Source organism: Cebidichthys violaceus, unplaced genomic scaffold (genome assembly GCF_023349555.1).
Source record: "Cebidichthys violaceus isolate CVI_PGR_0920_01 unplaced genomic scaffold, fCebVio1.0.p SCAF_23, whole genome shotgun sequence".
Taxonomy (NCBI): Eukaryota; Metazoa; Chordata; class Actinopteri; order Perciformes; family Stichaeidae; genus Cebidichthys; species Cebidichthys violaceus.
The window spans coordinates 6,525,142-6,540,610 of record NW_027176406.1 but is presented as its reverse complement, the minus strand read 5'-3'; the positions used below and the strand labels follow the sequence as shown (position 1 = coordinate 6,540,610).

Sequence of the window (15,469 nt, the reverse complement as noted above, 5' to 3'; positions counted from 1 at the left end):
CACAGCAAAAAAAAGCACTCACAAAGAGCCATCAAAATGAGATTCTTCTTTCTATTCATCACACATCCGGAAGATCCACAGCTTGACAAGAAGTGTGTTCACTTATGTGTACTTGCATAAGGATGTTTACACGAATGGGAACTGTAATATTGCTGAAACACGCAGACTGTGATATAAAAAGCTGATTGTAATAATTGGATTTGAAAATAGATTTTGGGTTTATAACAGAGGGTAAAAAAATGTATCCGCTCAGCAAGAGGGCTTAAGTTACCGTGTGCTGAGGCCAGGTGTACCATTTCCAATCACACTTCCATTACACGATACCTTCTTTACAGCATCACATGTGAGAGGATGAAAAACATGGTCCTGCTGACATGTGTACGAGGAGAAAAGTGAGCGAATTAGAGAGTGCTGCAGATAGAAACCCAAAGACTTGGCTTCCTTCTATCAGCTGGATCAGTCAGCTCCAGTATCTCTCGTCTTGATTAAAGGAACGAGAGGCTAAAGTGGAACTGTTAGTGACATGGAAGTAGGAACTAAGTGGGTCGACCATATACAGCAAGATGCACGAACAAGAGACCCGCTAAAAAGGACGAGGCAGCCTTTCCACTGCCAAACGTCCCCATCACATTTAAGAGAAAACATTTCAGATATGAGCTTTATTTTAGCTTGAAGCAACCAAAATTACAAGATCAAATTACTTAAAATAAGTTCTGTGGTACTCTTGTTTCTAGATAACACAACCTAACACAGGCTATACCTGTATAAAGCTTTGTCCAACCAGATTCTGAACCAGTTATGGGCCTGAAAAAAAAGAAAAGTACACCTAAAACAGCAACATCATTGACTCAAACAGGAGTCCACTGTGTGTTTAGACTATTTTCAGCTGCTGATTAAGTTGGGCGCATGTTGCTACCAGTGAGATACAATCCAAGACGCCCAGTTAAAGAAGCAGCTTCATGAGTTTCAAGGCTTTTACAATTCAGGAAAGTTATCGCTGTGGCAACATTTGAGGTGAACAGTAGACATTTTTATATTCACAATGTGAATATTGCCTTACCCTTTAAACGTGGACAGGGTTGTAATCTCTGCATCAGACACATGAACAACAACTACTTCTTTGATTGCTAAACTAGCATCAGACATGAAAGGAAAGCTTTAAAACGGACATACTGAACAATAAAGCCTTTATTTTTTTGTCTTTCCATAGTTCAAGTTTGTCGGTCCCACCCAATGAAACGGTGGCAAATAGAGTGAAGGAGTAAGAGGTAGAGCAAGTGTTCCATTCTCATTGTGATCAGCGTAAAAACTCTTTACACAGCAAAGGGAATGGCCATCCAAAGAAGGCTGACAAAAGAAATAAAATAGAAATAGCAGCTTCTTTGTGGTGTTGCTAGCTTTCCCTTATTATTCACAAAAATACTCCTAACTCACTGACTTTCGATAAAGGTTGCACTACAGTGTAAACCAGAGGGGCGTTGAGTGCTAGCCATGAACAGAGGCACGGCAGTCATCACTGTCATCGCCGTCAGTCTCTGAACACTTGGCGAAACTGCCACATGGCAAGGGCCTCTTGCCGCGTGTCCGAGGCGAAGGGGCTCTGCATAGTGCGCTCAGACAGAGGAGATAATGGCTGCCCACCATGGACTGAGAAAAGGCTCTCGGTCCGGCACTCGAGGAGAGTGCGACCTGGGGGAAAAATAAATGGGGTCGTCTCCGCATGAAGGAGAGCACAGAAACCTGAGCGGTGGAGCTTGACAGCACATCAGTCCAAAATAGGTGTATGGTAGTCAGCTGGCCCTGTGAGTACAAATGTGTGTATGTGTGTGAGTGTGTGGGTGTGTCACGCTGCATTAAACTACCAACCACTCTACCACCCGTCTGCCCTGCCAAGTTATGACAGTGCCATGTTACATAAAAAAAAAAAAAAAGATAGTATTTACATCTTCAACATATAAATTATTTCCCTAACATACTGTCTGTGTAATGCATAATAAGGAACACAAGTGCCTCATATGAAAAGACTATGCTGACTCCAGAATTGAGAACTGCAGGCAAAGGGATGAGTATAAATGCTGCGAAGATCAAATCAAAATGCAGGACAGAACGAGTCTAAAAAACCCACAATTAATGCAGTAATTCATGAGAACGACTAAAATGGCACACAGGAAGAGATAAAGCTGTGAGCTTGATTAGGCAAACTCTGAATACTTCCAGGTAGTAACAATGGCAGCACTGAGGCCGGCTCGTTAATACCCGAGAAAGAAGAAGAAGACGAGTACGGAGGGGGTCGCTGCATGAAGGCCCTCAGCTTGGATCACAATGGGATCAGGTGATATGGGACGTTTTACATTCCTGCGTTATGACTTGCAACTCTTGACATTTCTTAAGTTATTTCTCTTCGCTCTGGAGCCTCCTGGACCCGGCACTGACCGGCCACCTCAGAGCAGAACCAGGTTTAACTGTCCCCCCCCGATGTGATCTGACAAATAAGGCCCCAGTCCGGTAAAATTCACACATGTCGACGATATACAGTATCAAAAACTCTGTATAATGAGAAAACATACAAACACATATGCAAATATAGATTTCAATACACAACGAGATACACATTAACTGTTGGTTTTGCAGATGATATTCAAAGTATTCATACAATATGTGTCACATAGAAATGACGGCTGGCTCTGTCCGTTCTGAAGGAAGGAAGGGGGGGAAGAGAGAGAGAGAGAGAGAGAGAGAGAGAGAGAGAGAGAGAGAGAGAGAGAGAGAGAGAGAGAGAGAGAGACACTGCGGGGCGAAAAAAAAGAAGAACGAGACAAAAAACAACAAATCTGGTTCAGTTCATATTTGTCATGTTGAATAATCGCACACACAGGAAGCTTGGAGGAGCGAATTAAACCTCTCCAGTTGGTTTTTGACCGTACGAGTTCATATTACCGCCACTCTCCCACTCCAATGCTGCTGTCAGTCTTTTGGGGTCATCCCCCCTATTGTGTGTGGGTGCTTGAGAGTCTGTCATTCCAGTGAGTTAAAAAAAAAATAATAAAAAAAAAATAAAGGTAGGCCATTGATTTGTTTGCCGAGAGGTCCCGCCTAACCTGATGGGCCGGGGGCCCGCAGGGAGCCCATCAGTCATCCAGGATAACCTTCACAAAACTGGCCACGTCTGTGTCTTTGGAGTCATGCATGGTGAGAAACGGATGTTGCTGCATTAAAACAAGGAAAAAACACTTCAGAATATGTCCTTAAACAAATAAATGATCAAATGATGTTGTTGTAAATACACAAGTCATAGTGTTAATGGGTTAACTGGGTGAGTATGGCCTCTAGTGGACAAAAGCAAGAACCAGAGCACACTGATCTTTACAGCAGGGATGTTGATTGTGGCAAAGTAGACAAAGTAGCACAACGTGTAATATTTGTGTTGTTGTTTTGGGGTAAGAGAAAAAGTATAAAAACTACTAACCATTAATTCTGTATAAGCAGGTCTCTCATTTGGCTTCTTTCTTAAGCTGTAAAAACAAAAAAGGGACAAAATGCAAAAGTGAGAAAAGCAGGAAATCCCAAAATTGTATGATAACTTCATACAAAACACATCTAAAAATAGACATCAGCTCTAGTGCTGTACCTAAGCCACCTCATTCAGTAAACACAGAGCAAACACTGACCCCTGCTGGGCCTCAGTGCCACTTTTTAAATTGTATTTTTTTTTTTTTTTTTTAATAGCAAGGTGAATAAGGTGAAAGTCGACACATTCGTCATCGGTGTGCGAGACTCACCACTGGGAGATGAAGTCTACAAATTCTGGGGAGAAACGGTCGGCGGGCAACTGTGGAGACGGCTCGTCCACCACCTGTTTGAGCTGCTGGAACGGGGTGCCCCACGAGTCGTAGGGGAACTTCAAAATGGCCAGCTCGGTCTAGGAGACAGAGAAGTGATTCAACATGCTGATAAAAGACTCACTTTCACCTGCAACACAAACCATTTGGACAATCGGAAATGAATAAAAAAAGTTCAACACTAACTGAGAACAGCATGGACTTGTACTGATCTGACATCAACATGGCACAGGTGTTAAAACTGTCAACGGTGAGCATGACTCACCATTAGTGCTGTGTGGAAATATGAGTTACATGTAACGGGATCTCTTTTAGGAAATGCATAAGTTATCTTGTAATTATCGCGGTGACAAAATGTTTTCTTTGTTGGGAGTGTGGACTAACATGGAGTTGTATGATGAGATTAAACCACACAGGGGTTTTACTGAAGGAGAATTATTGGGTGTAGGCACGCATGAGTTGAACACTAAAGCTGAATGAATGAATGAATGAATGAATGAATGAATGAGGGAAAACCCTGCGCACTACTGTTGGGAAACATTACTCTTACTAATTCATTTTAACCAACATTTTGGGTCCAAGTGGTTCTTAACATATTGTTGTTATGATGTCCTGAGCTGTATGCACTATTGTATTTTGGGGCAACGGAGCAGTTGGAGAAGGTTGTGACTGGAAGGAGTCCAGATTGTTGCCTACATTGAACTGAGTGGTGATATTAAGTGTGATGTAAAAACAAAACTGCATGCTTCAAATGATATTCCCTCAAAAAATATCATATAGAATTTTTGGACAAAATTGAGTCAATACATGCTTGTTATTATTATTATTATTGTTGTTGTTGAGAGCTTCAACCATGATTTTATCCACACTTAAACAAATAATAAGTGATAGTTAGATAACGTGAGCAAAAAAAACCCAACATGGATTAATTTGCCTAAAATGTATCACAAATGGCATTAAGAGACACATTTTGATATTCAGCCATACTCACCATTGTGATACCAAGACTCCATATGTCTGACTTGACACTGTAGCCTTTCTGGTTGAGGTCAGGGTTGATCCGCTCAGGCTGAAATAGAAATTATAGCAACATATTAAGTACCACCACTATCTGAAAATCATCCAAACAATTATTATTAACTAGAATTACACTGAAATGTGGAGGAAAACCTAATCAACTTTTTAAAATGCATTTTCTACACATGAATCAACAGAAAATAAGTCATTTTGATAATAAACAAGCTGAAAAAAGCTATTTTCATATAATTATTAATTAAACTCCCTGAAGAATTAAAAATGCATGTCAAAAGATAAGAATATGTCTAATTGGGGAAGAACATTTGAACAAATCTGTCGGCTAAAATGTGTTCTTTGAAAGGATTTTAAATCACTTGCTGGTTTTGTGAACCTACATTCCTTCATACAGGCACTATGTTTGGCATCAACATTTTTTTTTTTTTTTTAATATATATAAATGTCATAAGATTGATGTATTTTATCAAAATACAGGCATTTAGTTTACAGCTCAAAGTGTGCAGTACCTCTTTAATATCCTCCTGGACTGTGGAAATCCCTCAGTCAATTTCTAGAGAACCCTAAATCTCAACTAGCCGGCACCAGGAGTCTCTTTCCCACTCCCCACTTACCGCCATGTAGGGCTTGCAGCCTGCATCCATTGTTTTAGCCACAGAGTCCACCAGGTGGCCACTGATGCCAAAGTCGCACATTTTCACTTGGCCCTGAGTGTTGATCAGAACATTGGAGGGCTTCACATCTGGAGAGAGACATCGTTGGCAAAATGATGAGCGAGAGAGAGAACACAGCAAGACAACAATGAGAAACATTAACAGGAAACTGAACCGGGAACATGATGATGATGATGACCTGATTACCTCTGTGTATCACGGACAGGTTGCTGTGCAGATGCTCTAATGCCTTGACAATCTGTAGAGGGAGAAAATTAACTAAAAAGGCGGAATTCCTCAAGAAACATTCTCAAAAAAATAACTTAAAAAATAAATAAATAAAAAAGAACTGCAGAAATTTCTTTTGTTTACTCCAAACAAAGACAAATTTAAACAAATGTAACAAACTATCGACTTGCTCTCAGACACAAAGTGAACATTTGTACTTGTGTGTTGGACTGTTCCTTTAAACGTACATGTATAATAATAATAATAATAATAATAATAATAATAATAATAATAATGTAAAATATGAGACGGGACGTACCGCTACTGCGATCTTGCCCAAGATGTCCTCGGGGATGTTTTTGCCTTTCTCAGTAACCTTCTTATAGAACTTATCCAGAGACGTGTCCATCAGCTCCATACAAATCCAAACATCCCCCTGAAAAAAAACCAAGATGATTACACTACACTCAACATACGCAGGAGTTCACACGAGTCATAGTTTACTCACCTCTCTGAAGAGGGCCCCATAGAAGGTGACAGTGAAGAAGCAGTCCACGGTCCTCATGGAAATGTCCAAGTCCATCAGAAGCCTCTTCTGCTCCAGAGTGTTCACGGTGGCACGAATCCTCTGGGGACACAAACATCACAGATTGGGCCGGCGGTGTCAGCAGCGGGGCAGATGTAGCTTAAATCAAATGGTGTCCAGTGTCCTAAACACCCCCCCCCCACCTCAATACAACAAGTCATGGATCTGATAGATCTCATCCAAATGTCCACGAGTTGAGCTCACATGTTGAATGCATCCATGAGTCACGGTGCTATTTTTACAAAAAAAGCACGGTGCATTTGCAGAACAGGTAACCCGAGTAGCAGCCCACCTTGACAGCCATGATAACACCACTGGGCACATGTTTCATCTTGTCCACGACCCCGTACGCTCCCCTGCCCAGCTCCTCAATCTGCTCCAAGTCATCGGCCTTCACCACAAAGTTCTGGACAGCGAGGAAAATGCATTAGTGTGTGTGTTCGGGAAACAGAACAACATGTTTCAGAGGAATACGGAGCCACCTTCACCTGATCTCCAATTGTGACACAAGCTTTCGAGTCAAGATCTCGAGGGGGCCTGCAGGGAGAGAGAGCAACATTAAGCACTAGCAACATCAAAGTCAGTGCTACATGTTTGTATGTCTTTCTTACGATATAGCTGCAATAAGCTAAAGGATTGATGTATTTTCCAAGCCAATTTTAGCGTCCTGGGTCTGATTTTGAGACCCTCTCAGGATGGTATTGCTGCAGTCACTACCCCACGGTAAAAAAAAATAATAATAAAAAGAGAGAGCCTTACGCTGCTGCTGCTGGTGGGGGCTGTGCAAAGACTTCTTTGGCCAGCTTCAGCCCAGGGTTCTTCTTCTTCCCTTGGAGACAGGAAATCAGAAAAACAATTACCACCTCAGCTCCATCTTAGCCATACCGGGATCAATAAAGCTGTATTTAGCAGCAAACACAAGCCAGTGTGATTATAAGTGTTTTGTAAAAAGACTAAGGCAAATAGACGTCACAGCTACAGACTCTTGTGAGCCTGATTTCCACATTACTCTGAGATTAGAGCGAGGTTTGCCACAACAGAGACCGCCGAGTCCTAAATCAGGCCCGTTGAGTGCAAACTAAATGGACTTTGCTTGTTTTTAAATATCCACATCGGTCTGATGAAAGGGGATTTTGATCCATTCTGGTAGGAAGGGGTTTTCGAGGTTACAATCAATTTCCAGTTGACACAAACGGCAACAAATGATCGGTTATCTATCTGGAGATTAGGTGTGCTCAGAGCGGAGGCCCTGCAATAGGGAGAAGGTGGACCAAATGACTAATCGACATTGGTATGGTGATTCAAATGAAAAGGGGGAATTTTTTTTTCTCACTTTTATGATAACTGCTATCAACTCAACTATCAATGCATGTTTTCCCCCATTTTGTCTCTTATTTAGTTCATATCTGGAGTATGGTGCGTGCAGCTCTGGGACCATTCTGTGTTAAATCAGTGACAGCAGTCCATTCATAAACACAGTTTACCAGCAGCCTCTGGGACTTCCCACAAGGGGCCACGAGTCGCTGCCAGAATGACACAGCTACCTACAAGAGGCAACACAGGAACACCAACTCAACTCTTGACACTCGTGTTCAGCATGTCCGCTCTTGTTGCAAGGTCGAGGGGTGAAAACAGAAAAATTTTGTTGACCTTTATCTGTGTGTGTGTGTGTGTGTGTGTGTGTGTGTGTGTGTGTGTGTGTGTGTGTGTGCGTGCGTGCGTGCGTGCGTGCGTGCGTGCGTGCGTGCGTTTTAGGACTTGGCCACGGCTTAACCTACTGGGATATGACGAGAAACTGTTTATACCTGGCTGCTTATTTCCTGTTCCAAGGGCCCGGCTGAGCAATTATTCTACACCGGTTCACAGAAACTGGTTTAATGCACAAGCCACCTTCATTTTGGAACAAATGCAACAGCTCTCATTATTACTGCAAGGTTGTGTTTGCCATGGAGTGAGTCACAATACTCCAGTGTGGAGGAAGTACGACTGGGTAAACCCCTCCTTGCTAGATTGCGCTGGAAGGGAAGTGAAGTTTCACAAAGATTTTAGATTCTATGGAAACGTCAGACAGGTACATTTTGTGCTGCCGCCCTAAAATAGGCCCACAGTGTCTGGACAGACTAGCGTAGTCTCATGTGGTCGGGCGAGATTGAAGCATGATTTACTCACACATGCTCGGTCAAAAATAGATTTTGTGTTTCCTCTGCGTGGGAGAAAGTACGAGCACCAAAAGCCTTCCAGTGACCTGACTAATAAGACAGCCCTTTTGTTCAACGACCAAAATTAGTAAAGCACACGGACGTGGCAGCGCAAGAACGTCCGACAAGACATCTAAAACATACTAAAAATCACACTGCACACATGCAGGTTTTTCAGTTTCTATTAGCTCTGAGTTATTGCTTGACATATTCACTTTGACACATTAATGGAGTTGAAATACTTGCTCCTCTCAGGTAGCAGTGTGTGTGTGCAGTGACCCTGTCGCCAGGAGTGTTTTGTGGGATATGACTCACAGCCAGTCAGACTGGACACATCTGCTTTAAAACGCAACAACTGTCAGGACCCTTTGGGAAAAATGATGTCACATCACTTGGCCCGATTGTGGCTCTCACTATCCCCCGATCAAGCCAGCTTCAGAGCAGTTTTCTGCTGCAAGACCTGCCTGGTCCTCGAACTCAACACACAATAGTGCAATTACATCGTCTTCTGCTGCACTCAAAGTATATGGAGGCAGCACAGCAGAAACACTACAGATATACCATTCCCAGTGCTTGCTTGTATTCATGCTATATCATGAAATTTAACATCAATAAATGCACTGAAAGCGTGTTTTATAACTTAACATAGCACAAGTTGCATTCTGCATTTTATAAAAAACATGTTTCTTCCGATAGGAAGAGATTTATTCAGCTTAAGTATTTATAATTGTAAATATTGATCATTGTGTCTTTGTCAAATCAATATTTTTGCTGATGCTGTGTAAGAGTTATCAGTAGCAGCTGTTACAGACAGTAGCAGCCAATTGGTGTTCTTTTTAAAAAAAAAAATTTAAAAAAAAAAAAGGAAATGCAGTAATTTCTGGAAACCAAAAAGATGACCAGAGGAAACTATCCAGAGTGCAGTACGTAATGCGAACAAGAATGTCTGGATTGTGCATGAGATCAAAGTGTCAATAGCTGTGCGGCGAGTCACCATCAGGAAGCTCCGGCCTTCCAGAGCGGGTCCATGTACAGAAAAAGGATGAGTCATGCACATATAATCTTCCACACAACCCTATCAGTGCCGTTAGGGAGAACCCAATCTCCAAACATGCCTCAGCAATACCATGAGTAGCCCTGCAATGCACTCAGACCCAGTGAAGGCACAACTCCTTGTAAAAAAAGGCAAGAAAAATTGAAAACTTTCACAGAAAAAAAGACACATCGGGCCTGCTTTGGTGCACAACAATTTACGGCACAGAACCTGTGTAGCAGCTATAGAGGATCTGCTTGCAGCCAGTGAACTGTCAACAAAAGAGAGGCTGCACTAGGTATTGGTGCTGCAAGTCAAAACATGCCATGGTAGGCCGAAGGCTGTGTGCCTGAGCAGCACCCAGCCAATCTACCCCCAGCCCTCTCAAAACAGTGTGTACCCCCGACCATGGTAACGCTAGTATGATTGTGTAACAGCACAAGCGGTGAACTTGAAATGTAAATTGACATCATCATCATGCTGTGTGTGTGTGTGTGTGTGTGTGTGTGTGTGTGTGTGTGTGTGTGTGTGTGTGTGTGTGTGTCGCAGAGGAAGGACCTTGATTTTTCCAAGTTGTGCATATTATTCAACCGTGTGACGCTACAGTGATTACACCGCACAGACTCGCTGGCTGGCTGACTGGCGGAAGCACAAGGGTGTGATAGCGCCATGGTTCCTTTGCATTACCGCCTGTTTAAAAAATAAATAATTTTAAAAGGACTTTCCACAACCGGAAAATTAAAAAAAAATTAAAAATGCAGAGCTAAAAAAATATTTTAGAGCGTACACATCGGCCAAACCAAATGGACGGAAACACAATCAGTCGCGAGTCAGGAGGCTGGAAAACACCTGTGGTCCCAATGTGCTTCACTTCAACCGAGGAGAGAAACTAGTCCCAGTGATTCCGAGCTGAGGGGAAAAGTTGCGTGATAATTACAGCTCGGCAAAAGTCCTTAATTGTCGTGAAAATGATGCGTTAGCTAACCACAACACGGGAGCCTAAACGGGGACGCGACTGTAGCATTTAGCTAAAATATGAATAATAAAAATAATGTAGCACGCTATCATTAAGTATATGATGAATACCTTCAGACACCAGTGTGTCTCGAGACTTCGCATGATGATAGAAAGCACGAAAGACATGCTGGCTAGCTTCTTTTTTTTCTCCTCCTCTCATACATGCAGCTTTTCCACCTGGCAAGGTTACATTTCTCAAACACCGCTAGCTAAATTACTTCCACGCAAACTGCACCTCGATATTTAAAATATATGCACGGTTGTTTTTAAAAAAAGATTTGGAGAGAAAAAAAGCCACTTACCTCCTTTGGACAGAGACATTTCCCCTTTGCTTTGATGAGGGGGAAGGGAAGCACAAAGACTTTTGCCTTTTTTTACTCCCTCCCTCCCTGCATCTAGCCTTACACCCGCTCAGGATCGCTGGCTTGTGCAAAAAACTAGCTGCGATTAAAACTAAACGGTTCGTCTTCGTGCAATCTTTGCGCTTCAATCACCAGCTCGCGCGTTCAAAGATCGAAAAGCAGATGAATGCACAACTTTAAAGAAAGTCGGCGCGGGTTGTACAGTTCGAGTTAGTTTGCTAACAAAACCTGCACTTTTAGGGTGGCCAAAGTCTGACAGCTGAAGGGTTTCAACGACGTAATGACGTATTTCCGGCCTCGTACCAAGCATCGTGGGATGTGTAGTTTTTAGTGTGAGCACTTTTCTTTCCTTAAATAAAGCGAGGGACTTTTCCATAATTAGCCTACTGTAACTAGCCCAATCAAACAAATCAGACTACAGTAAGATACCTTAATGCTGGTTCTATAAAGTTTATTTTTGTAAATCCAATAGAAGCCAACACAGACACATTTTTAAAATGTTTTTGTCTTTTATTAATCTTTTTTTTTGTATCAGGATTATTTTAAAGCTATATAAAACGCATGTACAACAATAAATAAAAAAAATAAAATACTAAAGGACTCACTGTCTTGCAAATCAGCGACAGCATACAAAGGAACACTGACAATGGGATTGCACTTCAATTTACGCATTTTTGGTATGTAAACAACAAACAAGTATATCAGTGTATGTCACAGGATATAGGCGTCATGAACTAAAAATGTATATTTGACTGCTGGATAGTGAAATGCATACAAATCAAAACAACAAACCCCTATACTACCTATGCAAACAACATTAACCATCACAATACATTCAAGGAACAAACTGCTGGACTACAGAATACCTGAACAAATACAGTACAATAAAGTTTTTTGTTTTTTTTCTTAGTATGCATGAAATACTCGAAAACCAACCATCATCATTGTGATAATCACTGCTGAGCCATTAAATTGCAAGTCTTTCATTGTAGCAAACAGCTCCTTGCTAAATAGAGATGTCACAGGCTGGATGCATAAACACGTGCTATGAAATTAGTTAACTTTGGAATATGCATGTGATTGTGTGTGTGCAGGGTGTATAACTGATGATAAGGCCACACCAAATTCCTGCCTTTTACTTCCTGGCAACAATGAGAGTGTGGTAGAGAGGTTTTATTACAATGTGCAGATAGAGGGAGCTGTCAATCAGGTACTCTGATGCACGGCGCTGCAGGTCAGCATCCACCAGGAAATCCCCGGCCTCCTCTGTGCTTTGGTGGAAGTTGTAGACGTGGCGAACCACCACTTTTCCTTGCTGTCTTGCCATCACAATCACCGTCTTCTGGAAACTCACACCGGCAAAGTCTGGACTAGAGGTGGCTGGTGTTACAATGATGCGAGGTCGACCTCCATCTGTACGTGTAGGCTGCATGGCACCCAGCTCGGTATAGGTTGACCTGGCACTGAGCGGGAGCCAGCGAGGGGAGAAAAGGGCGTTCCAGGTCACCCTCTTACTGGAGTCATGGCCGCTGGGCCCGAGCTGGGTCTGGAAGCTGAAACTGCGGTCATCACGGGTGGGGTTATTGATGACCCAGGGGGAACCCCAGGAGGTGGACAAGTAGTTACGGGGAGTGAAAATACTGCAGTTGACATCAAAGTACTTGGCCAGTTGTATAGGTGAGGCCGAGTGAAATTGGAAAGCTAGGTAGAGTAGATCACGGATAGACTCGTAATGCTTCTGCAGGAGGGGGGATTGCTTCTGAAGACGGAAGAGGTGCTGAGGGGGAATCATGCCGTATCGAACAGCCCTTAGGGCGCTTTCGACTGTCGAACTGACAGGCTTGTTCTGGCTAATCCAGGCTTCCAGGGCCTCGTAGAGCTCCAGCTCACTCTGCAGAATAAGGTCAGAGCGCTGGAGCAAGGAGAGGAGCAGGTCCTCACTGATGGAGCCCCATTCTCCGCTCTGCACCACAGAAGACAGGTTCCAGGACAGGTACTGCAGGCAGCTGTCCCGCAGGACCATGTCCGCAATTTGTAATGCATAGTTGTACCAGCCAATCACATGGCCGGTGGGCGAATCACTAGACAGATGTTGGGTCATATACTGGGTCAGACCTTGTTGCAAACCCCACACATGATACTTGCTGGCCAGCTTATGCAGAGAAATGGCCTGATCTAGCCGTACTGAGATATCACCGCAGTACAGATACCTGCAAGAAAAATAACACGGCTAAAATAGTCATCTAAAGACATTTAAAATAGATATACATACAACATATCTCTCAATAAGGCATACTACTTGTTTTCTAACCTCACATCTGAGTCACTGAATAAACCCACACTGTCCGATTTTCAACTGTGAGCCACAAACAGCAAGTATAATTTTAGAATATTTCACAAGATGGAGCATCTCACTTCTCCAAAGGGAGAGGCAAAATGGTGCAGAACTTTATACTTGTGGAAAATACAACAAGCATCTACAAGTTGCTCCACAGTTTCTTGAATGGTTCCATTCGATTGAACCTGATTAACTCTGAACAAAGGATAACAACCGAAGTCACCCTCACCTGATAAACTTGTCGAAGACAGCTGCGCAGTCGGGCGTCTCCCTCAAAACCACAACGCTGCCGTTGCGACTGAGCAGCAGTTCCTCAAACACGTCACTCTGTAGCGTGAGGACCAGACTGTGGGCCTGGATCACCTTCACCTCGTCCGTGCTGATGGTCTGCACTCGGAGAGTGACATCGCTGCTGTTCCCCAGGGCCAGCAGGGTCTCCATACGCTGCACCAAACTCATGGAGTGATTCAGCACAGTGGCTCCATTGTCCAATGCCACCTCCTGCTTCAGGGCAGCTGTGGAGAAGAAAGTGCAAGATGACAAACTAGTATCACTTCACAGATAAAAAAAAAAAAATACATCAAAATTGAAATGTGTCAGCTACGGTTTCAGCTATTTCTGTTCAGAAATAGTTTTTATACATTACAACATGAAATTCTTTCATATTTTCATCACCGTAATTTGCATCAGTCTGACTCTGCTTTCCAAGATTTGATTTGAAGATTTGCTTTGTTCTTACATCAGATTTGACACAGCAAGAACTGGAAAAGCACTCCCTAACTCGTCGACTAAACCGCAACTCATAATATGTGTCAGGAAAAAAAAGCACACTTGCACATTATTCTATTCTTCTGGTCTCAATTAACAAGCCAGGTGGCTGACTCAGAAAACCTCCACACAAGGCGCCCAGAGTAGAATCCTGAGTTTGCAGCGCCATTTGCAGATGGCTGCTTCTATGGGCCTTCTTGTGTGCAAGTACAAGAGTCACATACTGGAGAATCACACATGAAAGACTCAGCGTGACAAGCTGCTGTTTCCATTCTGCCGCAGCCATCGGCAGCCTTGTTGGCCTATTACTGGGGGTTTAATGAGACACAGGGGGAGCACATTGGCTCCCTGGAATGTCTCAGTCCTCATATCTCTACCACAATCAAGCGCTCCCACTTCAAAGTAACCTTTTTCCAATTAGCCAGCCAGCTGAGCATGGTGTGAGGGTGTGTTTTGACAAATGGTTCTGGCACACCGAAGCCAATTGAAAAATCGCCAAATTATTCACAACTGTGGAAACAGTATGTCTTTTTTTTGTTATAAATTCTGAAAAAACCCCTGAGAGATTCTATTCAAAGTAGACAAAAAAAAGTTACGAATAAGAATGTTTCATTGTTTCATCTTCCACTTAAGCTGAGAACAGCTGAAAACATTGAATAAAACATTTTTATACACCCTCATATAGTATTAGATGAGAATGTGCTCACGAGGAATTTCAAATGGAATCCAATCTGACAGCACAGGAATGTGGCCTTCAATAGCTTTGGTCAAAATCAGTCAAAGTCGGATCTTCTTTAAGGAGCAAGCAAAGCTTTCCTTCTGCGCTTGTACTGTATACTGTATTACTGAGCCGGCACAGTGCCAGGCAGCAAATGGACTTGCCTGTCTTTCCCTGCACCCAGCAGACAGATAGATGAGGACAGGATAAGTAGAATAGATAAATACCCATCCCCTGCCCTGAGGCCAAGCGCGAGCCACGCATTCATGCTGTGCCCTACTACCCACTGACAGTATGGGGGAAGCTGGACTGAAATAGAACACGGCTTCTCTTACAATGTAGGATAATGAAAAAGACAGGAAAAAAAGATTCAAAGGTGATATGACTCTTTAGAAGCAATCACTTGAAAGTGCTGATTCCTTTTTGAAATCTTACCTCCTCTAACTGTGACAGAGTGGATTAAGAGGAGCAGGGTGCCCTCATAGACCCAGGCAGGGATCCCTTGTCCACATGAGCGAACCATATCTTCTCTGTTGTTCCTTGCCTCTCTTCCTTTGTCCTTTCCCCCTCTCTTCCTTACTCTGTGCCACTCTTCTCCGGACTCTTCCTCTTGCTGCTCTGCCTTGGTCGTGTGCTTGCAGAAAGGTGTTGTTGCCCCGTGTGTGCCGCCCGGCTCCCTGTCCCGCACTCTTTATGT

The 15,469-nt window shown here is 43.1% G+C and overlaps 2 protein-coding genes across 2 annotated transcripts; both read right to left on the bottom strand.

Moving 5' to 3' along the window:
- Positions 1 to 1,170: 1,170 nt before the first annotated feature.
- map2k6 (mitogen-activated protein kinase kinase 6) lies at positions 1,171 to 11,199 on the bottom strand. The gene is made up of 12 exons (XM_068718574.1): positions 10,889 to 11,199; positions 7,098 to 7,167; positions 6,827 to 6,875; positions 6,631 to 6,744; positions 6,261 to 6,380; positions 6,072 to 6,188; positions 5,732 to 5,783; positions 5,486 to 5,613; positions 4,831 to 4,908; positions 3,780 to 3,919; positions 3,467 to 3,512; positions 1,171 to 3,206 (listed from the first exon to the last, which is right to left on the bottom strand). The coding sequence occupies exons 1-12, from the start codon at positions 10,905 to 10,907 to the stop codon at positions 3,129 to 3,131; spliced, it is 1,011 nt and encodes a 336-aa protein (XP_068574675.1). The 5' UTR covers positions 10,908 to 11,199; the 3' UTR covers positions 1,171 to 3,128.
- A 183-nt stretch (positions 11,200 to 11,382) lies between these two features.
- LOC137878376 (BTB/POZ domain-containing protein 17-like) lies at positions 11,383 to 15,449 on the bottom strand. Its single transcript, XM_068718667.1, has 3 exons — positions 15,208 to 15,449; positions 13,516 to 13,801; positions 11,383 to 13,158 (listed from the first exon to the last, which is right to left on the bottom strand). The coding sequence occupies exons 1-3, from the start codon at positions 15,293 to 15,295 to the stop codon at positions 12,084 to 12,086; spliced, it is 1,449 nt and encodes a 482-aa protein (XP_068574768.1). The 5' UTR covers positions 15,296 to 15,449; the 3' UTR covers positions 11,383 to 12,083.
- Positions 15,450 to 15,469: the final 20 nt, after the last annotated feature.

Bases quoted from the DNA above. Each gene is read 5' to 3' on its own strand.
- LOC137878376 (XM_068718667.1), bottom strand. From the start codon at position 15,295: ATGGTTCGCTCATGTGGACAAGGGATCCCTGCCTGGGTCTATGAGGGC. The intron at 13,802-15,207 runs GTAAGATTTCAA...TCTTCTCCACAG, and splicing joins CTCTGTCACAGTTAGAGGAG to CTGCCCTGAAGCAGGAGGTG. The intron at 13,159-13,515 runs GTGAGGGTGACT...TTTTTCTTGCAG, and splicing joins GTCTTCGACAAGTTTATCAG to GTATCTGTACTGCGGTGATA.
- map2k6 (XM_068718574.1), bottom strand. The intron at 6,745-6,826 runs GTGAAGGTGGCT...CTCGCTGTCCAG, and splicing joins GTGTCACAATTGGAGATCAG to AACTTTGTGGTGAAGGCCGA. The intron at 6,189-6,260 runs GTGAGTAAACTA...GTTTTTTTTCAG, and splicing joins ATGGGGCCCTCTTCAGAGAG to GGGGATGTTTGGATTTGTAT.